The following is a 24,550-nucleotide window of genomic DNA, read 5'->3' as shown; positions in this document are numbered from 1 at the left end:
AGTGGTAGAGGATGTGTGGATCAGGTGTTTGCTTTGAAGAATTTATGTGAGAAATACTTAGAAAAGCAAATGGATTTGTATGTAGCATTTATGGATCTGGAGAAGGCATATGATAGAGTTGATAGAGATGCTCTGTGGATGGTATTAAGAATATATGGTGTGGGAGGCAAGTTGTTAGAAGCAGTGAAAAGTTTTTATCGAGGATGTAAGGCATGTGTACGTGTAGGAAGAGAGGAAAGTGATTGGTTCTCAGTGAATGTAGGTTTGCGGCAGGGGTGTGTGATGTCTCCATGGTTGTTTAATTTGTTTATGGATGGGGTTGTTAGGGAGGTAAATGCAAGAGTTTTGGAAAGAGGGGCAAGTATGAAGTCTGTTGGGGATGAGAGAGCTTGGGAAGTGAGTCAGTTGTTGTTCGCTGATGATACAGCGCTGGTGGCTGATTCATGTGAGAAACTGCAGAAGCTGGTGACTGAGTTTGGTAAAGTGTGTGAAAGAAGAAAGTTAAGAGTAAATGTGAATAAGAGCAAGGTTATTAGGTACAGTAGGGTTGATGGTCAAGTCAATTGGGAGGTGAGTTTGAATGGAGAAAAACTGGAGGAAGTAAAGTGTTTTAGATATCTGGGAGTGGATCTGGCAGTGGATGGAACCATGGAAGCGGAAGTGGATCATAGGATGGGGGAGGGGGCGAAAATTCTGGGAGCCTTGAAGAATGTGTGGAAGTCGAGAGCATTATCTCGGAAAGCAAAAATGGGTATGTTTGAAGGAATAGTGGTTCCAACAATGTTGTATGGTTGCGAGGCGTGGGCTATGGATAGAGTGGTGCGCAGGAGGATGGATGTGCTGGAAATGAGATGTTTGAGGACAATGTGTGGTGTGAGGTGGTTTGATCGAGTAAGTAACGTAAGGGTAAGAGAGATGTGTGGAAATAAAAAGAGCGTGGTTGAGAGAGCAGAAGAGGGTGTTTTGAAATGGTTTGGGCACATGGAGAGAATGAGTGAGGAAAGATTGACCAAGAGGATATATGTGTCGGAGGTGGAGGGAACGAGGAGAAGAGGGAGACCAAATTGGAGGTGGAAAGATGGAGTGAAAAAGATTTTGTGTGATCGGGGCCTGAACATGCAGGAGGGTGAAAGGAGGGCAAGGAATAGAGTGAATTGGAGCGATGTGGTATACCGGGGTTGACGTGCTGTCAGTGGATTGAATCAGGGCATGTGAAGCGTCTGGGGTAAACCATGGAAAGCTGTGTAGGTATGTATATTTGCGTATGTGGACGTATGTATATACATGTGTATGGGGGTGGGTTGGGCCATTTCTTTCGTCTGTTTTCTTGCGCTACCTCGCAAACGCGGGAGACAGCGACAAAGCAAAAAAAGAAAAAAAAATATATTTATATAGAGTTTCTGGGGAAATATGACAAACAAGAAATACCGGTACTTTACTTTTGTTATATACACAGAAGTGTTAATTTTTTTTTCAATGCAATTCGTTTCTTACACACGATAGGGGAAAAAATAGTGTAACAGAATAGTGCTACAATATACAGACACTCAAACATTTGACAAGTAAGTCAAAGGTGAGTATTCTCTAGAAGTGCATCAAGTGTGTTACATCAACGACGTACAGTGCAACTATATGTTCATTACGAGACCTTTGGATTTTTTTTTAATGTCTTCTGAATTCTTATGTTAGTATAATAACTTAGATAGTATTCTTACGAAGAACATTGGAAAGTATTTATTTATTGCTTAGAGTATCTTAATTGTGTACCTCTTATCACTGTCAAGCAGACGTTAATAGATATTTGTAATTACTAAACATATCCGCAAATTCTGAAACTGATTTTCTCAGACACGTAGAATCCACTCCCCTTCTTTCTGAGCATCAATATGGATTTAGCATTACTTGGTCTACTGGTGATATTCTGGCGTTTATGACTCCTCTGGTCCTCCTCTAACAGGGATTCAGATGAAAAATTTTTTTTCGTACTCCCTTTACATTTCCAAAGTTATTTGACAGGTGTGGCATTAGAGCTCTGCGCTCCCTTGCATTTGTTCATCTGCTTCACCTTGTTCCATAGTGCATAATATCCTCTTTGCCGATCCATTGCAATAATCGTTTATTGAGCGATTTTTCCCTCTCCCAATCTGTCAACAGTGGTGTTCCTTACGATTCTGTCCTATCGTCTACTCTTTTCTTTCTCTCAATAGATGATCTCTTGTAATTTACTCTTCTGCTGAGGATTCCACTTTACACTCATCAAATAACTTTCCCTTCCTACCTCCTCCTATTGCTCGTTCTCTTCGTAGTTCAGAACATATTTCCCCTCCTACCTCGGACCTGTGCATCATTTCAAAATGGAGAAAAGCAGCAACCGAGTTAAAACAAATATAGGAAAAAAAGTTTCTCCCTATATCGCTATCTAAGAGTAGTTTCTCACTGTTAAGTTTCAAAACACCACACTTCAACAGTGGAATGAAATAAACATGAGCATAACCATTTCCTTCACTCTAGGTGAAGGATAGGTGCCGTGATTATATTTCTTATGAGGAACTACTCTATATATGTCTTATTCGCCCTAGTATGGAGTGTTGATCATCCTTACGAGATGGCTTTTCCTCCACCTCCTTATTAAACAGAGTGGAATCAAAAGCCTTCCATCTCATTGATTTTCTTGGAATCACACCCCCCCCCCCTTCAGCCGTATTTATCTGTTCACCACGTTGATACAGCTCTCTCTCTCTCTCTCTCTCTCTCTCTCTCTCTCTCTCTCTCTCTCTCTCTCTCTCTGCACTGCTCTGCATGTATTACTTTGGTTACCATTCTTTGGAGCTGTCTGCATGTGTCCCCGCTCCTAAGGCTGGGACCAGAGGTACGTAGTTGGCTGCTGCTTCCCACAGTTTCTATGTGGACACCGGGAACTTTAGAATTGATCCTTACATCTCCTTCCCTTGAATAGCTAAGCCGTGGGATTCGATTCCTCCTCTCGTCTTTCCTCTCATAATATCTTTTGCGTTTAAGAACCAGGTCTATCATCACCTGTGGAGCCAGAATTTTTTTTTCTAACGTAATTTCTTTCGGAATTTCCTTTCACTTGGGAATGTTTTGCCCGTGGCATGTAGGTCACCATGATAATGGGGAAAAAAAAAATAATTTGATCCCTTTTCCCCCTTCCGCAAATTCTTATTCTGCATAGGATTAGGCCTGGACCGCCGCCGTGTGGAGTCTATGCGGGGGAAAGCCCGGCCCCGCCGCTATGTGGAGAATCGATGAGAGAGAAGCCTATGTCCGACTCATCGTCGTGTGGGTGTCGACGTAAGGGGTGAACAATGTCCGGCTCCATGGTCATGTAGGGGTCGAAGAGAGGGGTGACTTGGCCCGGACCCACCATCGTGTAGGGGTCGATGAGGAGGAGAACTAGCTTAGACTCAGCACAACCGTCATGTGAGGGGGTCGGTCGGCGAGCCCCCAAACATCGAGGTAAGAAAAGTCATTCAGTCTACCTTAGCTTTATCTTCACTTGGGGTGGATGTCGTGATTATATTCCGTCTGTATATATATTCCACTTCTCGTAGGTAGAGGCATGAAAATTTTGTATGCTTAATCGTAGGGGTAAAAAGTAATGCACCAGAGAAAATGGCAGTTTTTCTTCCCAATTTTTTTTGTCCTAAATTTTCCACTGCTATGCAAAACGTTTCGAAAACTCTTGTCCGGCGAAACAAGTCTCATTAAATCCTATCAGTCCTGAGGATGTTATTCATTTTATTATTACTTTCTGAATGATTTAAGTTTATGTTTAGGACAACATTTTTTTAAAGAATGTTTTGCTTCTTATTCGATGACTATTGAAATGTATATGAATTACGCCACGGAATGAAGCCATCATGAAAATATTTTTCCTCCTTGACGTTATCGTGAAAATGACAATATATTCTTTTGATTCCACTTTATTTATATATCTATTTATATCATTTTCATTTTATTTCATTTTCTTAAGGCTCCAGACGCGAACAAAGTGCTTTGGAGAAAGAACCGCCGCCGTCTGAACCACAGCGTCGGACCGACATTAGTGTCTGAATGGCCAAGGTGGCAAGTGAGGGTGATTCGATTCCGATGTTTGTAGTCGTCTTACAAGACGGGAAGCCCATCACTGGCAACAAATACTCTGAAATATATTTGCTATTTCTGGCAAGGTAAGCATGAAATAATCCCAATTACTGAGGATAGCTATCCTTCATACGCCTTTGGTTTTCACAGTTTCAGGGCACAAGCAGCACTAAATTCCACCTTTATTGGCTTGCTGAAACAGTTAACTTGGTTATTGAATGATTGTTTCCCTACTTGACCAGCTCTTTGTTTGCCTGCTGTAAGCGACAGGGAATTACCATTAATTATTAAGGTCAAGTAACAATTTATCTTTCGTACAAGAACAACGATCAGGCATTCTAGTACTGTTTGTGATCCCCCCATACTCAGACCATTGTTTTGATATGCCTTTCTCTGAGTCTGGGTAAGCGTGTATTGTCTAGTTATGAATTATTGTAGATACTTATGTTGTGGCTTCCTTTAGATTTTTTTTTCTACATTTGACGAGTTTAAATGAGCGAGAGACCGCTAATGTGTGAAAACATTGAGTTTCCAGATAGTGAATCCAGTTTGAGATTTGTCAACAAAGGATAACCGTTTTATTGTGGATTTCTTCCGTCTGCAAATTGCAAATTGGGATGCTGCATTCCGTGTAGGACTCGAGGTAATGTGAATCCAGATTCAGATGTCGGAGGTACAAATGTCCCTTCTAGTTATAGAGATCTACAAGATTATTAGAGTGTGCTTTGTCCTGGCAATCAGATTATCAAGAATTAGGGCGTTCCATAAAAAAACTAGGACAGAAACAAGGTTCCTTATCAAATTCGGTTCCTTATCAAATTCGGTGTCTGACATTGAATATTGCTGCCTTAGTGGCCTGATGCGTTTCTGTTATAGCTGTTTGTGATCGAATGATATTTTGTTTTATATGCAAGTGGTTGTCTGGAGAAGGCGCTGCGTTAACTAGGACATATTTGAGCGGTCCCTGCGTTCACTATCCCTAATGCACGGGAGGGGTTCCCGTCTCAGCTATGGATTCTAAGGGTAGGGATTGGTCATAGCGTCAGATACATACAGTTGCAGGTACGCCTTCCCATCTCAGACCACCATGACGGCTTTTATGGTACCCCTGGTAGCCTAGTTGAATGCTGAATATCAGTTTTCTTGATAGTCTCGATCTCTGTTTATCATCGTTACCCATGGTGACCTAGAACGGTCTGAAATATCAAAATAGCCCTGAACCTCTCAACATAATTACCTGTGTTTTTTAAAGTATCATAATCACCTGTGGATTTTTTGAAGTATTCTTAGTAACCACACCCTCCCTTCCTCACAACTACCTATGGCTTATTGGCTCTGTACTCAGGTAGAGTAGACTCCTTATCATCATCACAGTCACCTTTGACCTGGAACAGTTCCCCAGTCCTCGTTGTTACTTGAACGCGTCCTAATCAGAGCCACCCACTGTAGGATAGAACGGTCTGTTTCCGTACTCATGGTAACCTGGGCCAATGACAGCGACCTGTGGTAACGTGGAGCGGCTTAAATCACAGTACTCGTGGTAACTTAGACTACTCACAGGCAGTGTGGTGACCTGGAACGGCTTACATCTCAGTACTCGTGGTAACCTGGGCCAGTTATCACAGCCACCGGTGGTGGCCGGGCTGCACTCGCCTGGCCCGGCACCCCCTAGGGAAATATCTCCACCGAAACTAACCAAAGTAACTTTATTAAAAATGGATTAGTTTTCAACCTTAATTTAAGTGAGGGATGAAATTCCTGTCAACAGCACGGCGGAGCACGGACAGTATCGCGTACAGAATCGAGTGTCTGGTGTACATTGTCCAAAGTAGTCTCGTATGTTACCATAAGTGTTATCAGCTTGAGGTCACAAGCTACTGAAATATGGGACAGGAACCTAGTGCAGAGTACTTACCGAAGAGGAACCACGACGAATTTTGGCCAAAATTGCAGGGCTAACACGTAGCGCTCACCACATGTCTTAATTATTGAATTATACTGTCACTGCTGTTACTCGTCTTGAATTATTGTCTTTTCGAGGTTTATCTGGGATTGACTTCACTCACGAGTCCAATATTTCAAATGTGTCTAATCACGTTTCATGCATCTGGTGCTGCATTAAGTGATCATCAAAACTTTCATATTTAAACTGTTACTGTTTATGCTTTCTATTTGCTGTCATGTGTACATTACTTTACTCTTTCAAGACGATTTGATAGGCTTCATATGTTTTGCTTATAAAAGTGTTTGTATAAGTTTTAACTTGACTTTTCAACATGTCAGATTTCTGTTTTGCTTATGTATATGTTGAACATTTTTATCGAGTTTTCCGTCTCTTGTGAATGTTCTCATCTTCACGCCACTCATTATTTGCATTGAAAGTACTCTCATCAAATGTGTTCCTTTCTATGATAACTTAGGTCTGAAATTTGTTTCGTTATTTTTTCCCCTTTACGACCCTCGGAGAAAGGCGCCGACTTATTGTTAATAGTTCCATGGTTCAGTTTCTCAAATTTATCCTCGTTTTGCCCCTGGTATTCATGAATAATGTTCAAAATTCTGTGTTATCTTGATCATCTGTACCCAATGCTTTACCTATCCTCAAGAGTCATCTGCCAAACACCTGACTGTACTCTTCCTTACAGTGACCCTTCTCTATGTCTGTGGGCGTGATAGCAAAGAATATTGAGAAAGTGATTCTTGTGGTAATCCCGAAATCGCATTTTCGTCTTCAGCTATAGTTCCAACTGCCATAACTCATGAATTTACGGTTAGTTAAAAACACTTTAAATCCACTTTCTTACTCGGTGGACACGAGGGTATGTTATCAAAATGGTTAATGCTAGTTGCTCCCCCGAGATTAGACGTCAGTTTTCAGCTCTGATTTTCATTGCATCTGTATAACTGTTATGAGAAGACCGACTTTAGTTTTACAGGATGTAGGAATGGTATGCGCGAAGACTGTAGAATACTAATTCGCTGAAAGCGTTTTCCAAGTCCTTCTTGGTAAGGGAATGTTTGAGCCCTCCGCCACCCATAGCTTTCTCTTCTCTCTTATTATTTCTGGTGCTGCATGGCTAAGGCTGTCCTCATTTGGGTCTGCGAGTGAGTTTGATCATCGTAAATGATGACGGGGGAGCTACCATGAGCCTCCCTTTCTCACGATCTTTTAGTTAAGACTAGTGCTTTCCTTACTCTACAGTTATATAAATCAGTGTATGATTTATCACGTGGTTTTTGGTTATGTACGGTGAAAGGAAAGAAGTACAACTATGATGGGATTTTAGTTTACTAAGGATGAATGCAGGATAAGCTTACATTTAGGTTAAGTTGAGGTGTTGATGAATGGTTCCCGGGCTTTTGAAGTCCGATGTAGGAGGAGCGTTCCGTAAGCAGTGACAGAGTTACCATGATCCAGTGTTTGGATAAAAGTATGAACGTTCATTGTGGGCGTTGGAATAGTCGTGTAATAGATTGTGACAGAGGGACGACAGTGTTTCGGGGATTTTCCGCCAGTTTGGTGAAAAACTGGAGCGAGAGTATAATTGGAAATATGATAGACGAAATAGTATGGAATGATGAAAAAAATAAATGGAAAACGTGATCTGAATGATCACATCGTAAATGGTGACGGGAATAAAGATGGGTTAGAAAAGTTTTATGGGAGGTGATAGGGATGTAGTAATATAGCTTGACAATACTGCAGGATATAGTGCATAAGAATACTTATGCACGAAGTCTTCATTACAGGGGGGGGGGGAAACTTTAATTAATCCTGGATGTTGAATGTATGGACTGATACGAAGATGATGAGAGGAGGGGGAAAATAAAGGATGGAATATGCTACTACAGCTGCATTGAACCAGCGGTTCAGGGAATGATTACTTAAGCATACGAACTGATGTTGATTACGAAATTATATATATATATATATATATATATATATATATATATATATATATATATATATATATATATATAAAACGTTGATTTTGGAGGGGTGATAAGCATGACGCACTTAGAAGGCACGTTGTGTGCATCACCGTGGCATGAACGCGTTACGGAAATCTTTTACCGAGTGTCCACTTCAGTCAGCCTGTTACGTCACCACCGGGTGTAATTAGGGCACGCCCAGTGATAACGTGGAGGCTGCGCTCATGATTTAGAGCCTAATGACAGGACTTGGTTCACAGGGCTGATTCTGAAGCATGTGATTGATCGATTCTCCACACAAAATACGACATAGTATGAAAAAATAAGTCACCCGTTACCCTGGTGTTTGGCTTTTCCCCCCATGACGTCGACGGAGGTGATATCTTTGCTTATCTAATCAGCTGCCTTTGATTCATAACAGGTGATAAACGCAATAATGGACGGGGGTAGAGTGAGGATCTTGTACCACTTGTGACGTTCAGGCCAGCAGGGAGCGGTGGTGGAATAGAGCTGGATCTCGCACCGACGTTTGTCAGCGTGTACAGGAAACAGCGTCCGAACCTGTCATCCTCACACATCATCAGCTGGTTGGTAGGTTAATTCGTTCTTAATAAGTATAGATCTGTGGGTATAGTGTTCTTCAGTGTCATGGATCTGTGGGTATAGTGTTCTTCAGTGTCATGGATCTGTGGGTATAGTGTTCTTCAGTGTCATGGATCTGTCGGTATAGTGTTCTTCAGTGTCATGGATCTGTGGGTATAATGTTCTTCAGTGTCATGGATCTGTGGGTATAGTGTTCTTCAGTGTCATGGATCTGTGGGTATAATGTTCTTCAGTGTCATGGATCTGTGGGTATAGTGTTCTGCAGTGTCATGGATCTGTGGGTATAGTGTTCTTCAGTGTCATGGATCTGTGGGTATAGTGTTCTTCAGTGTCATGGATCTGTGGGTATAATGTTCTTCAGTGTCAGGCGTTGTCTGTCACTGTTCAGGCTTGACTGTTCTTTGTGTACATCAGTCTGTTGATCACCGTACCGCACGGTGCTGGTAACGATGTTAAAGGGTTATGCTTGTACTGGCGTGTTCTTGCCACACGTTGATAGATTCGATCCAGATTATAAGAGACTGCTGTGTTACGCAACCAAGTGCTTCCCTTTATGGATACAGGAAATACGTGACGCCCCGCTCCATGTTTGAGTAGAGTTCCTCCTCCCCCATCATTTTTACTTGCATTGTTGTAAGATAAAAAGTCTTGCTCTAACATGGCTATCCTAATATGTGCCGTGAAACTGCTGGTTGATAACCTTTTTTTTTTCGTGTTTACCATTGAGAGGCCGCATAACTTTTCAGACCTACTACCTCTGCACATACAAGATTTTGTGGTTTTCTTATCTGAAACTCTTGTTTAGTAACACCCAAAAATGTATCAGGTATGAGCGATGCTGGATATAAGGTCTGTTACCAAAGGAAACAAACCCTTTATGGGAATTAGTTATCTCGGCGAAGAAGAAATTGACTTTAATGTAAAGATGGTGTATTTGTTATGGTAACTTCAGTTCCCTGTTTTTATGGCTTGGATTACATGTGGCCAGCGGTAGCCATACCTTCTACAGATAGATTCAGCAGACTACTGAGTTAGTAATTTGAAAGAGACAAAGACATATAATATTGTACAGAAATAGGTGTATCACAGCGCTTGGTTCTGCAGACTTCGAAATTAAAACTTAACTGTGACTGTGTTCCTGTGAAGTCGGCCATATTTTGAGTTAATCCTTGTTTGTAGCCTTTCCAGCTCCCAGGGGTTGGTACAGTGGCCGGTGTACATTTTTGCTAGTTCAGCAAAAGTGTATAACTGCTTCTTATTTGAACGTTCCTTACGTAATCTTACAATTCGCCCCCCTTACAACTCCCAGCACCTTTGTGGTGTGAGATATCGTTATCAAAATGTCATGGCTTACTGGTAATGCTTTATAAAGCCTCCAGCTATACAGAATGCTGTGTTATCAGGTAAACTGATCACATTGAAGATTACATGCGACTCTTACAGAGTTCATTACCAGAACATTTTTGAGTCAACTCCTGTGGCCTCTGTGATGGGAAGGAGATGGAGCAACAAGACTAGTTAGTTAGGTAGACTGTAATTCCTTGTTGTAATCTCCAGTGATAGATATCTTTGCATTGTAATTTACCGTGGAAACACAAGAGTACATAATGATTATCAGGAGTGCGGGTTGGTGTAATTGTCGCATGTGGAATCAGTAAGGGACACTGATTATAAAGACCAAGACACAGTGATGTATTAGTAATTCAAGTTAATAAATAGACAGCCACTTTCCTGATATATATCATCCGTTCTCTGTCATGTGCAATGCGCCGAAACCACAGCTCTTTATCCACAACCAGGCCCCACACACCTTTCCGTGGTTTTTCCCAGCCGCTTCACATGCCCTGACAGTCAGTCAGGGACGTCGATCCCTGTATATGACATCGTTCTAGCTCTCTTTCGGTCTTCGGTTCTTAGACTAAAATTCACGGTCAACCTAATAAAGGGATCAGCGCTCATACGGGATTTGTTTTTTGTTTAACGTATTTTTTGAAACAGTTAAACATAGTATGATACATCAATCCGTCACTAGAGTTGATCATGTTCTTGTGTTCTAAAACTTTAAAGACTGCCATGTTGCAGATCTGCCACTGGCAGTTCATGTATGTGTGAGAACACTGTATTTTCCTTATTGTTTTGTCTCATCTTCTGATCACCGAATTATGTGGAAGCTTATCTACCTCGCTAGTGAAGGTAATCTGTACAGAGGTTATTTAGTATATTGTGTATTGCTGGACAGTGTGAGTGCCTTTTGAACTCTTGCAAATTTCTTTAATGCCTCCTTTCAGAGCCAGGTGTGTGTGTTGGGTCTGATCTTTTAGATTTTATGTGACATACAGAGGCTGCTACGTCGATAAATAGTTCTAATTTACTGGGGGAAAATGAATCCAAAGAGAAGTAAACGTAACATGCTTATATTTTGTTATCCAATTACACCTACAGTAATTTGGCTGCGAACGAGACGTCATTGCATATCTTAACTTTGTATAAGCCAATCTCTCTTGTGAATCTGATGATAATATCTACTCATCCTTCCAGTATGTGTGCTAAACTACGTAACCAGCGGTCGGAATGGGACGACCCTCGATCTGCACAAGACGCTACAGATGACAGACTACAGCGCGATGGCTACAGGCACCGCCAGGATCACTGGGGCAGTGTTATATCAAGACACTACGAACACACTTCTCCAAGTGCCTGGGGACATGGGACGAGAATGCCAACCAGGGATGCTAGAGACGCTTATCATTCGCCATCAGCTGCCTCGCAGACACAAAGTCGGGTTAGATATATAGGCGAGATTCACGCAAGAGTTCGGGAGCACTCCGGCGAATTAAGGCAAGAAAGACAATCTCGAAATCGACAGCCTTCAAGACCGTTTGAGGAAGTTACAGCAAGTTCCCGTAACCAGGGCGGGGACCTTGAATATTGGCGATCTCGAGGTTTGAGAGATCCCAGAAGGACCCCGATTGGTCGTGAGTCACAGGAAGACGCTCGAGGTCCCTCAAGGTGGGGAGCACCGCGTGCACGTGTGGAGGAAGCAGACATGTGTAGTATGGGCACGTGGGATATGCCGGAAAGTAGCCGGGGACTTAGTCGCACCTCCACCTCACCAGGAAGATATGGTTCTCCCCCGAGATTTAGGGACGGGAGTCATGAAGAAACAAGTTTTTCCGTCTGTGATCCTGAATATGAAGCCCATAGGAGCAGGGACAGTGACTGTTTGGACCACGATAGTCACTCGTACCCACATGCTGACGGAGACCTAGATACAACGGACTTCACGGAGCCTTCACAGAGACAGTATCGAGACGGGCGAGACGCCAGACCCTGCTGGGGTAGCATGTATGGGAGAGGTTCCTACCGTGCGACGTTCTCACAACAGACGGAATATGAGGAACCGATGGACATGTTGCCCTCTCATGTGGATAGGTTTCAAGGTATGTATGAGGAACAATGTGCTAGTAAACTTAAGTAAATTTTTTGTGTTCAACGGACTGACCACTTTAATAACTCTTGAATTAGTGTTTGAAAGGAATACAGTTGATGGGTGACACAGGAACATAATGCAAAACATGAATCGATTTGCACACAAACTGATTATCTGCTGCATGCATGTAGAAACACGTTTAACGTAGTGAAAAGTAATTTTTGTATAGAACGTGAACAACCTAATGGCTGACTCTGCTCGTATTGCAGGCAATTTGGACCATGTTTTTCACGAATTAGGACGTAATTGTATTGTATGAAGTAATCTTTCCGGCCACCATCATGGCATGAATGTGTAAGACACAAGAAGGGAACCAAAACATACTGCATTAACAGTTAGTTCTCTAACAACATTAGAAAGTACATAGAGTTCTGTTCTGTAAATCAGTGGCACCTTCCCTACCATGTCCTGGACATTCTGTACCTTAATATACCAGGCCAGTGACAGATTATATGCCATACACGCACCAAAGAAAATCAGTATCCACCATGAATATTGTAGAGACACTCGTCAAACGCCTTGGTACAGAGTTAGGGTCAATCATTAGTGTGGACTGCCATGATATAGCTTCATGCTACAGTTTCCCATGATCAAGTTTATGCTCCAGTTTCATTACGCTTCTGCTTCCAGGAACTTTACGTTTCCGTGGGTCCCTGCGGGGACGCTGGAACCCCCCTGATGACATGACAGAGGCTGGGCACCCGCCAGATGGCAAGGAGGACCGTAAGTGAGGGATAATTTCTTTTATATAAATTCAGGCAAAAAAGTCATTAGTATTGGTAGGATTAAGCACGGGGATAGGGTCACACGTCGTGTCCCCAGTTCCTGATATTTTCGTCTTTTCGTACGAGTGTCTTCATTGCTACATAGGACATGTATGAAATTGTGGGTTGTTTCAATATTGGCTATCTTTTGTACCACAGAAATCTGTTGCTTTTATTTATACCTATTTACGTCCTCTCCCTCTCTTCACTCTAGCGTGTACTCTGTTAAATCTCCTCTCCATCGCAAGTTAGTTTTTTTTTTTTCATTACAGTTTTTAGGAACGAAAATTAGGATCTTCAGTATTCATTATTTAATGTCGGTATTATTCAACATTTTTTCTACCATGTTATCTAAGTTTTCCGCTATACCTCGTGCTGCGAAATAATGATGATAAAGGAAAACATTGAAGGTAACTCAAGTATTCGTCTCCCATCAGCCATGACTGGGTCGGAAATTGTGGAGACGCTGAGCTGCATCCGGGAGCAACCCTGGCCGATGGAGCGACGCAGGTTGACGAGGATGCAACTCAGGAAGAAACTGGTGAGGAAAGAACATGGAAGTGGTGTGTCGGTCGGTGTTGGGGGGTTGGGGATGTAGGAGGGGGACAATAAGCCTAGTAGGCAGAGAAGAAAGTAGAGCACCGCTCTTGATTACGTCAACAGAATACACGACACAGCTGAATCGAATATTTGGATGATGATGATAGGCTAGCAAACACAGTTCTCATATTGTAGAAAAGTGATTTCGTGGTAATGATATTGTAGGCAACTCGTATATGGTTAACTGCACTCTGTTGTAACGCCAAGTTATGCTAGTGTTCAACGTTACATGTGCTTGCTTAACGTATATTCAAGCTATACTCTCTACCATTGGAGTGTTGCGTGTGTCTTGTTCGGGATGTGTGTAGTTTGCGTCTGAATGTTTCGCCATCAAAGCCTGGTACTAGATTTTATTATTGTCTCGCCATCAGAGCCTAGTACTCTTGATTTTAAAATGTTATTAGTCAACTGCCTAGTGATGATTTTGTTTGGGTCTTGCGCGATGTCAAACGCAGAGGAATTATTGCTGGAGGCAGTATGTGTGCACCTCACGGCTTAACCTTCCAGGCAATTTCCTTGCTGGTTGTGAGTCAGGTCATCAGTGAGAGGTAGGCAGGCAGAAACATTGATACTGAGCCAGCCGGTGTGTGTGTGTGTGTGTGCAGAAATGATTTGAGCTCAACAAAGTCAAAGCAGCACAGCTTCGATCAAGTGTAACTTAGGTGTGTGTGTGACAATGCAGGAATACTTATTTAATATTTCATAGAATGTTTATTTAGACTTATTTGAATGTACTTTACATTTGCCCTGGAATTCGAAGCTCAAGAGGCATGCTTCTGGACCATGTATGTCGCTACACCTCGCGTTACATGGCACTGAATGGCTCTTTCATCCACAGGAAGACATGGAATGGAGGTGGTTCTATGTCCAGCCTGTGACGACGGTGATGAAAAAGGGCGGCCACAAGATAACATCCATCTTCCAGGCTTTTGATGTGAGTCTTACGATTTGGATTGTAGTGAAATGTGGCAATTCAACAAAAATATTTCCTGCAGCCTAAGGCTGCGCCGCTTCCAGTAACAGGGAAATATGGACTCCTTGGGGAAGTTCTCTGACTTTTCACTCGCGATGTAACTCTTTGTATGATGTTACACCGCGAGTGGAGTCTCTTTGGCGAGGCTGGATCACTGGGAGTACATTTTCATCAGAGAACTTCTCACTCCAAAGGAGTCTATCCTTTCCTAGCTCATCTACGATTTCCGTATTCAGTCTGTTCCATTCCTACGCCATTGTAAGACTATAGAAGTACTTCTTTACATGGATTTCAACAGGTTTTTGCTTGATTTCGAAGAGCTGTTCACTCTCGTGTCATCAGTCTTGTTCATGAGATCAAAGATTGTGATCAAGTCATCCCTCACTCCTCTTTCTTCCATGGTAGGCAAATCAAAGTCATCCAAGCGTTTCTCTGTAACTGTGTTCTTAATGCTCTCATCTTTGTTGCCCTTGCACGGACGGACCTTCTCTATTAGGTCGTTGTACTTCTTCAGGTGGGATGACCAAGCTTGAGGAACGAGTTCTGGCCGTATGCATGACGTGAACGTATTGATGAATGTATCCCGAATGGAGTCTTTTTCGCGAGCCGAAAATTGGTCTCCTTATGTGGTGACAGGTTGGGGACATTGTCGACTCCTAGGTCTCTCTGTCACACTCTTAAGATTCCTGTAGTTTACATCCTTCGGTTTTCACAACATTATTACTGTACCTCGTCGTTGTTGTTGTTGTATCCTTGTGGTTGTTAATTTCGAATCATTGCAGTTATTGAATCCTTGATATTTTTTTTCTCCTTAACAGTTGAAATTGTTAGTCTCAACGCTGTTGCAGCTTAAACCTTACTCTGCCGTGCAGGTCTGCTCCCTTAAATCCATCCCAGGAGATGTAGCGTTTGAAAAGTTGTTGCTGTTGATATTGGCATGTGTTACGGGTGGTTTCCTGCGGTTGCAGGATGTATCGATGAAGTTCTTGCGAGCGTGTTATCGTTGTTTCGCTTATCTTTTGTTGTTTTTCTACACATTTCCCTTTCTTCACTTGTCACTTTTGAATTTTTGTATTTGTTGTTGCCATTGGTTTGTTGTTGTTTTCATGATTTTCATGTCTTAATTTAGGAATTAGCTTGAAATGAATCCATTACTGGAGAACCACTTTCCAATTTCATTTTTTTTTTTCTCTTTCAGCCATGGCATCGGGTTCTTAAACGCATCGAGGGCAAGTTTGGCACCAGCGTAGTTGCCGTCTTCATCTTCTTACGCGACCTGATCCAACTGAACCTCGTGTTAGCATTGCTCCTGGTGGGTGGTGTGGTGGTGCCCTCTGCTCTCTGGGCGACTGACGACACAAACCAAGGCTTCGGCTGGCAGGCCTCGGGAGACTGCTTTAACAGACCTAAGGACTTGTGCTCGGGACTGACCTTGAGGAATGATCCTGCGGTGAGCAGCCCTCGTAAATTTGGTTACGTTTCTCCCCAAAAGTATGGTGAAGTTGTTGATTGTGTATTGAGTATACTCAAGTTTCATGCTTGTATGCACGTGTGTGTGTTTGTATTTGTATTGATAGGCTATAAGTGCAAGAATCGGACACTTAAAAAAAAAAAGCATCAAACCAGGCATACTTATATACTCCGCCATTTCGAATATGTTCAGGTGTGGGACCATTGCCGCGTAAACCGCAGCAACCATTTTTGTAGCCACATCACTGAGAAAAATAAGAAAGATCTGATACCTTGGGAATTAGACTTGATATAACGAAGATGGGGTTTGTACCGGTTCTTATGGTCAGAGATTACTGTGAATACCACTATATGGAGTACTGCTATCACATCTGGGGTGGTTCTACTTGACAAGGGTTAAGTCGAAAGCGGTCAGACTTATAAACTCTCCTAGGCTAACAGTATAACTTGACACGCTTACCCTTAGCCGCAATGTTGGTTCACTTTCCCTTTCCATATGTTGTACTTTGGTTTTTGCTCCCTAGAGCTGGCTGCATGTGTGCTAAATCACATAACACTTGGCAAGTGCTGCATCACGTGATTACTGTGTGGCCATTGGCAGTTCAAGGGTGAGCCGTTTTGTTTAACTTTCTTTCCCTACAACTCAGAACTTTGGAATGATCCCCCCTTTCATGTCTTTCCCCAAAATTATGACCTGGCACATTTTCAAGACAAGTTTTTCACTTCCTCCAGAATTCATAAATACTTTTTCTGTCTCTTTTTCTCGTTGATTACCCTCCCTGTGTTTCAATTAAGATCCGGCCTTGATGTGGACTTTTGTGAGTGACTGGAGCCTCCAACATAAATAACAAATGTTTAGCTTTAATATGCAAATCAGTGCCGCTACAAGCGAAAAACGTAGTATTATGTTTTTAGCCCTATACAAGAGGATCATATATGAAGTGTGTTTATACTTTTTCATGGTAAGAGATTATGATGATAGTCAGTCTTGTTTCATAGAAATTGTGGAAATTAGTGCCACCATAACAGTTTGATGTTCAACAGTAAACATTTCTTCAAGAAAAAATGGAAGGATAGGTCAACCACAGGCTTTAACATAAAATCAAGCAAGTAACCCGTTAGAAAAAGATTAAGAAGTACTATTTTAGTATGACTGTGTGGAATGAATTGCATGATGAATCTGTGAATATGAATCGCATGCAAAAGTTCAGAACAAAAAGATGTAACTATTGAATGTTCAAGTGTAGAACCCCCACCCACAGAAAGGCGTAATTCTACTCATGACCTATCATCAAAACTACGGAGGCAAAGTACTGGCCATAAGAAAATAGATGGAAACTAAGTAAGACTAAAGTTACCAAAAATGTGAGGAAATTGTAGTGACACAGTTGCGGGTACATGGCTCAATACGTAGTAGATTGTCAGATTTCATTATTCCAAAGCGATGCAAAATGTTAGAGGTAGGATCCTGGGTGTGTACTACGAACTCCCACTCCGAACCACACATAAAGATGATCAACCTGTACGTAATCACACACACAGTCTGAGGATGATTGCAATATAAAGTCTTATTCCGTCATCATTAAGAATTTAAGAGACTTATGTATAATTATTTTTTGTTTCAGGTTCAAGGATGCAATAGAAATTATGTTGAACATTTGGAGAGTGTTGTGAGCAACCATAGGGGAAAAGTTACAGACCTGGTGCAAGATTTCCTTCAAGGAACCGGGTTTCTGGAGTGGACTTTACTTTTTAGTGGTTTCTATCCTGTAACTACTGACGGCGACTACCTTGTCAGCTTAGCGTACATCCTGACCGTCCTTCTTGTGTACTTCATTTCTCTGATTTACGTTGTCGTCTTTGCTGCCAGATTCCTTCGCCACACCTCAGGAACAGGAAGTGAATACGGCATGATTTTCTCCAACATCATTTTCGCTGGCTGGGATTTCACAGTGAGCGAGTCAGCTGCTGTACACACGGAACATCGCCTTATCGTGAGTGAGGTGAAGGCCGCTTTTGACGATGAAGAATTCCACGAGAAGAAATTGAAACGCACACGAAATGACCTTGCACAACTCTACCTTGCCCGTGTCCTCGTTAACATATTTGTACTGTTCCTCATTACTGGAGGTTGGACTGGCATTTATTTTCTGGTGAAAGAAGCCGAAAAGCCTGTGGACGACCCCTTCCAACAAGACTTGTGGAGCTATGCACCAACCGTGTGCGTGGCTCTTCTAAACTTTATTTACCCGGTGATATTTAACTTTGTGGTGACATTTGAGCATTACAGAGGCCGCACAGAACTACTTTTGACCCTCGGTCGTTGTGTTTTAATCAGGCTGACATCTTTAGGCATCCTCGTTATCACGAAACTGCATCTTATCTATTACCAGTCACGTGGGTGTGACCCAGAAGGTCAAGACTACATTTGCTGGGAGACACACCTAGGCCAGCAGGTTTACTCTGTCCTGGTGCTGGATGTGCTAATTCAGATTGGTATGACTTTTGTTATAAACGTATCACGAAAGGGATTAAGCCACTTTGAAAACTCCCTGTGCAAGAGAGCGAGTCGGATAGAATTTGATGTGCCAGGTCATGTGCTGGATATTGTGTACGTTCAGGCAATCTGTTGGCTGGGTGTTTTGTATTCCCCACTAATGGCAACAGTTTGTTACTTCACCTTCTGCATACTTTTCGGCCTGAAGTTGTTTACACTGACCTGGACGTGCGTACCAGCGACCAGAGTATTTCGAGCCTCCCGCTCATCTGCCATGTTCACGACCATCCTCTTGCTTGCCTTCCTAATGTGCCTTATGTCCAACGGCTGGGCCATGTTCTTCCTCTGCCCGTCCGAGGCTTGCTCACCATTCCGAGGCCTGGGCAACAGCTGGGAATCCCTGACGTACTACATCTGCAGGATCAACAACTCTGCATATTGGATCAGGTGAGAATATCTTTCACAATATTTGTTTTGTAATTTTGCCAACAATTCTGCACATGTCTGTTTCATAATGTTGCTTAAAAAGTACTTTTACTTTAGACACCAAAGGGACCTAACCTGAAATTCATTGTCTCTTCACTTTACCATACAGATATGTATGGTAACTCTTTGTCGAACACATATTTATCTAGAAATGTATCAGTTCTTCAACTTAATGAATGATTTATCCAGCACTCGTTTCTCCTTATAGGTCTTTGTTGTTCACCCTGGATGATGCTGTGGTAACGATAGTCCTAATAGGACTGGTTATCCTGCTCTTCACCTTCTACATCTCCGTGATTAAGGCTCGTAATGCCTTGATAAAGAGGCTCGAGAAGAAACTAAGATATACAGCTAAAGACAAAGCCTATCTTGTGGAAGTATACAAGTCTATAAGAAGAGCAGATGCAGTTTGATATGTTCAACGTAATAGAAGTGTACGGGTGGATCATTTGATTGTATATAAACAACTTTTCATATCAATCGTCAGTCATGGAAGACTACGCCACGGAAATAGGTCGTAGACATTGCAGCTACCCTCCATATGGGGCAGCATACCCCTTTTGTAGGGGTCAGAAGTATGTGGTTTAGTGTGTACAAGAACACAAGTATCTTCTTTAACGCTTGGGGCACCAAACTGCTGCAACAGGTCCTCCAACTGCTTGAGCCTCGCTCGGAAATTCCGTACCTGCTGAGCCTAATCTTACCTTGTCCATCCATGGATGGTGCTCTTTCATGCAGTAACCAAGAAATGAAACACAGGTAGCTATGCACTATGTTTGTCAGACGCATAATTTTATTAATATAATGAAAATCCTTTTAGTTCATGCTTAGTAATTGGTGATTTTTTTTTAATGTTAGAATCGTGAATGTATGTGTGTGTTGCATTGATAATTGCTGGTTTTCAAGCAACGTTCACTTTGTAGTTTTGTTATTAAGCTTAAGAGACGCAACATTTGTGTTATATGTTGAAGTTCATGACCTGATGTGTGTATTATAAAATCTTTTCAACAGCCTGATAAGCAGCCAAAGTCTCATGGCATTTACAAGTACCAAATTACTGTCAATAATCATTTCTCAACTAAATATGTTTCACCTTGTCATTGTTTACGGGCTACCCCAAATTTCAAGCAGATTTGGGTTAGTAGGGCGCTAGACTGGTACACCCTCTCTTGAATCTAGCTACTCTCATGAACAGGTGTTTGGTCATTTGACCCTTAGGCTTATATACTACTATGGATAGTTAGACCACCAGCTCAGGCTTGTAATTTCCAATATAAGAATCTTGAATATCTTCCCGTGTTAAAATAATTACATGCTCTCTATGTAAAATATGGCCTGTGTTCAGAGGACGAGTTTAGTAGGACGTATCCTTGGTTTCCATCGCAAGTCATGTTGCAGCACATTCTAAGACCATGTCACCATCTGTTCATGAACGTGTGGTGTTGAGGGGAGTAAATGTGAGGACCTGAGGGTCGTCGAGTGCGTGGCAAGTCCACAGTATTCTAGGGATGGAGAGCCAGGGTGTAGATTCACTTGCTGTCTGCAACTGGTTCTTGTGAATGACTCGAGAAAGAAACCTAAAACTTGATGTTCAATTTTGTGTATGTGAAAGTAGGAAGTTGAAACTTAATCTGAACAAAAGTTGGGTAATGAGGTGTAACGCGGGGCGAGACGGGATGGTTTTATCGTGCATTCAAATGGGAAGGAAGTGGAGTGTTTTGGGCACCAGGGAGTGAACTGTAGATGGAACAAAGGTTGGGCGGGTGCGGGTTTAACTGGCAGAGGGGGGGATGAGGAGCGTTTGAAAGATGTCAGTTGCTGTTAGGACAAAAGTAAGTTTGTTTTGAAGTTACTGTTGTCCCAGGCGTATTTGATACTTCAAGCTACTCTGTGCATTTATTTATTTACTTTTGTTGTTGGGAGGGGCGTCCGCACGGATCAGTTACAGAAATTAGAATATTTCAGAATCTTTTTACTGTTCCGAATACTGTAAAATGACATAAAAATAAAAGTCTTGACACCGGAGGTAGACGAAAAACCTTTGTGATCAGTTAGTAGAAATTTGTGATTAACAATTTGATCATAGTCTGAGATTTTAACATACCAGTATCTCATGGTGGAGAGAAATAGATTTCCGCTATCTCCGGACACAGGCTGAGACTTTATCCTAATTTGACTTGTTAGCGCCCCAGCAATGTGCAAGTCATTGAAAAACCATGTCGCGAATTGAGAGTATGTTAGACTTCGGTGTTTCTACAGGTGGGGATCGTAACGTTGAACCTGGAGAAGAGTGAGGAACAAGTGACAATGAGCAAAATAGTCATTTTTTACCACTGCCCGTAATGAAGTTAACACGAAAAGATGCAAAAAAAAAAAAAATTTTAGATTCTACTTTGATTTACTTTTGAATGACAAATGTGGGATATCGCCACTGAAGATTTTATGGACGTGGCTTGGGGAAAACTTTCATAGTAATGGATTGAACTTTCACGCTAATGCGTAGTACAATGTCTTTTCCACAACGAAGCCAAGATAGTGGAACATTTGAATAAAAAAAAAAAGCCTGTTTAAGAAAGTATGAAACTCGAGGAGAACAATGCCAGACATGTTAAGGTAAAAAAGTATACTTGCGCAGAAGTAGAGACTTTAACGTCAAAGAAAACGTGAGTATGAAGCATTTATTGCCAAGAATATCTCCAAGGAGTTTTGTGCATCAGGTAGGCGAGTCATTACTTGGTCAGTTGTACATTGATTATGGAGGAGTGTGACTTGATATAAAGCCACTGTAAAGGTCATGATTATTTTAGTTATATTTACGATTGAAAAGACAGTTTATGTTCTACAACTTAAACAGGTGTTGAAGAGATATATATATTATCAGTACGATATGAAAGATGGTAAAACGGTAGCCCAAAATAAGTTTAGTCTGAGAATGAAAAAGGGCGGGAAAAAAATTGAGATAGTTAAGTACTTGATTGCTCTTTTCAATAAATCGCTTTCGACGGAGAAAATTCGAGAGTAATAGAAGTTTGCCAATGTAACACTGATACTCATAAAAGGTATCAAGTCCCTGCCCGGAAATTATCGCCCAATTAACTTAATGTCTGAAGTTAGTAAATTTATGGAAACTATCATTCGGGACAAAATTGTAAATCATTGAGCGGACCGCCACTTCATAAACGATTCAATTTTTTTTTTTTTCTATCGAATTCATTCATATTTGACATTGCTTGATTTCTTTTATAGTTTTAAACTTATTTAGCTTAGAAAAGAGGTTAAGATCTAATGCTATAGGTATTCAGCATTATCGAAGGCTTCGATAATCTTGATCTAAAACTAAACTAGATTTATCAGGTTTCACACTTCGTAATGGATACGATACACACTCGCGGAATGAAGCGAAGCACGTTTTCTCCACAGTAGTTGAAGGGAGCACCATAGATACGTTCGAAAAGCTGTTAATGGCAACTAACCTTTTTGTCCATGACAGACATTATCTCCTCTTGTTTAGTCTCACACGAAAAGTTTACCAGTATTTCTCTGAATTATTTGTGTGGCATTCTACTCTCGCCTCACTGAGTTTCAGAGCTCTTCCACTATTGCTAACAGCCTCGGAAGGACCCAAGGGTCTGTTGTTTGTAATCCATACGGCAGTTACTTAATTTGGAGAAGGAAAAATATTGTGAAAATGTGATTGAAATCGTTCTTGATTATACGTTCTATATCCAATGAAGCCTTTTATACTTGGATCCTTTGATATAGTCAGTGGGCCCCAAAACACTTACTCCTATGCCAACAATAAATTGTCTATTATAAAGGAATTTCAGAGTTCTGGTTAGCGTAGCCTACGCTTCTCGGTACGTAATCATATATATATATATATATATATATATATATATATATATATATATATATATATATATATATATATATGTATAAACATCTTTGATGAAGAATCCAGTCACAGACAGAAGTCCAAATCGATTTAGGCTTTAACTGAAATATGAATTGGGTTAAAGATAGGAAAGAGTAAGAAGAAAAAATTTCTGCGAGTTCTGGGAATTGCAAACCTGCCATTAGAATAGTGGCAGGCCGCAAAGGGAAGACATGAGAGAGTAAAGAATCTCAAAGCCTCGTGGTGAACGGAAACAAACAGATATCACACCGCCTTACCTTCGAGTTGCTTAAGTGCCCCAGCTAATAGCTGGAGCACTTCAGCAGCCAGCTCTTGGGAGGAGACACCAAAGTAACGTCTATAAAAGAGAGTGAACCAAAACTGGGGCGCAGGGCAATTGGGTAAAGTTTTGGAGTCAAACAGGGAGAGCTGGTAAGTCTAATTTGGACTTTACTCTGTCTAGTAAGGAATAGAATCTTCCCAAATGTGAGAATAATACAAGGACGGATCAGTCCTGAGTATAATCGGTGCAACTTTTTGAAAGAGTGTCATCAGAACAGGACTCATTGGGTTAGGTATTTGTGTAAAGTTAGGCTTCTATGATAGTATGAAAGGTAAAATGTTAGTTATTCCAGGTATGTTAACCGTGCTAAGTTGTGGCTATTCCAGGTATGTTAACTGTGCCAAATGATAGCACATTCACGGGCCGCCCACGGTCGAGCGCATAGGTTCGAATCCTGGTCATGGCAGTTGGTTCACATTCATCCCAGCTGCTCATCCACCTCGTGGAGTTGGTCGGTGAAATGGGTACCTGACTCAGGCTATGGTATATATATATATATATATATATATATATATATATATATATATATATATATATAGCGTTAATGAGATGGCCTTCATTGGGTCTTAATTACCCATGCCGTCTGTTCCAACGCAAAAAAAAAAAAAAAAGATAAAGGTGTGAGGGATTTTAGAGAGAGATGGGTAGTAATTAGATTTTAGTGGCAGGTAGCGTCTGCCTACGGTGGGGAAATCCTGCTGAAGTCTAGATCTAGTTTATCGAGGAAGGTGAGAGGAGACTAGTCGCAGATCGAACTAGAGGGAGTGGAAGAATGCAGAGTTTGGTCGCCAGTAAGTTCATCGTTCTGTGTTGAAGAAAGGAAATTGTTGTTAAAGAGAGGGAAGCGAGAAGGAAACGGGACAGTACCCTGAGGGACCTCGTTTTGGATAGGTGGAAAAGGGCGTTTTGTTTTTGATATCTGGTATCTTTAATTCTTAAGTGCTATTGTCTACTTTCATGTTCATAACTCAAAGTCACAGGCAGAAATACAGTTTGCCCGCAATAAATATTGAACATATCTACCATTGTATGAGTATTTTTAACATAAAGAGTACAAACAATATATGCTGATTATTATTTGTAACTTACCAATTTCACAAGTTTCCAGGTGTGTGTCGGGAGAAGCAAGGACGGATCTACTCGTGAATGGCCGGAGTTTCACATTCTGGGCAACAGATGGTGTTCGTAACACACTATCACCTTTTCGGATATAGCCTTAACGTTATTGTATTTATGGATAACAAAACAAGCAGGTACATCTATTTGTAGTGCGATCCCATATTTTACGTGAGTTTTGTCAAAAGACGGACGTAACAGTGGTACTTCATTTATTTGGTAGTTTGGGAGCTCGTTTTCATTGTTTATCCATAACTAAGCTAGCTAACATCAAGG

General features: G+C 41.5%; 1 protein-coding gene across 3 annotated transcripts; it reads left to right on the top strand.

Moving 5' to 3' along the window:
* The first annotated feature begins 3,198 nt into the window (after window positions 1-3,198).
* LOC139748582 (transmembrane channel-like protein 7) lies at window positions 3,199-24,221 on the top strand. Of its 3 annotated transcripts, XM_071661643.1 has the most exons (10): window positions 3,199-3,477; window positions 3,995-4,190; window positions 8,459-8,624; window positions 11,179-12,080; window positions 12,761-12,853; window positions 13,332-13,435; window positions 14,333-14,428; window positions 15,666-15,917; window positions 17,563-18,881; window positions 19,129-24,221. In XM_071661643.1, the coding sequence occupies exons 4-10, from the start codon at window positions 11,180-11,182 to the stop codon at window positions 19,331-19,333; spliced, it is 2,970 nt and encodes a 989-aa protein (XP_071517744.1). In that variant the 5' UTR covers window positions 3,199-3,477; window positions 3,995-4,190; window positions 8,459-8,624; window position 11,179; the 3' UTR covers window positions 19,334-24,221. The 3 variants fall into 3 exon arrangements, with proteins under 3 accessions (XP_071517744.1, XP_071517743.1, XP_071517745.1); XM_071661642.1 differs by lacking the exon at window positions 8,459-8,624 and having other exon boundaries at window positions 3,237-3,477; XM_071661644.1 differs by lacking the exon at window positions 3,199-3,477 and having other exon boundaries at window positions 4,053-4,190; window positions 8,459-8,628.
* The last annotated feature ends 329 nt before the right edge of the window (window positions 24,222-24,550 follow it).

The sequence above is a fragment of the Panulirus ornatus genome, chromosome 5, assembly GCF_036320965.1.
Source record: "Panulirus ornatus isolate Po-2019 chromosome 5, ASM3632096v1, whole genome shotgun sequence".
Lineage (NCBI taxonomy): Eukaryota > Metazoa > Arthropoda > Malacostraca > Decapoda > Palinuridae > Panulirus > Panulirus ornatus.
This window is presented reverse-complemented; position numbering and strand designations above follow the sequence as displayed.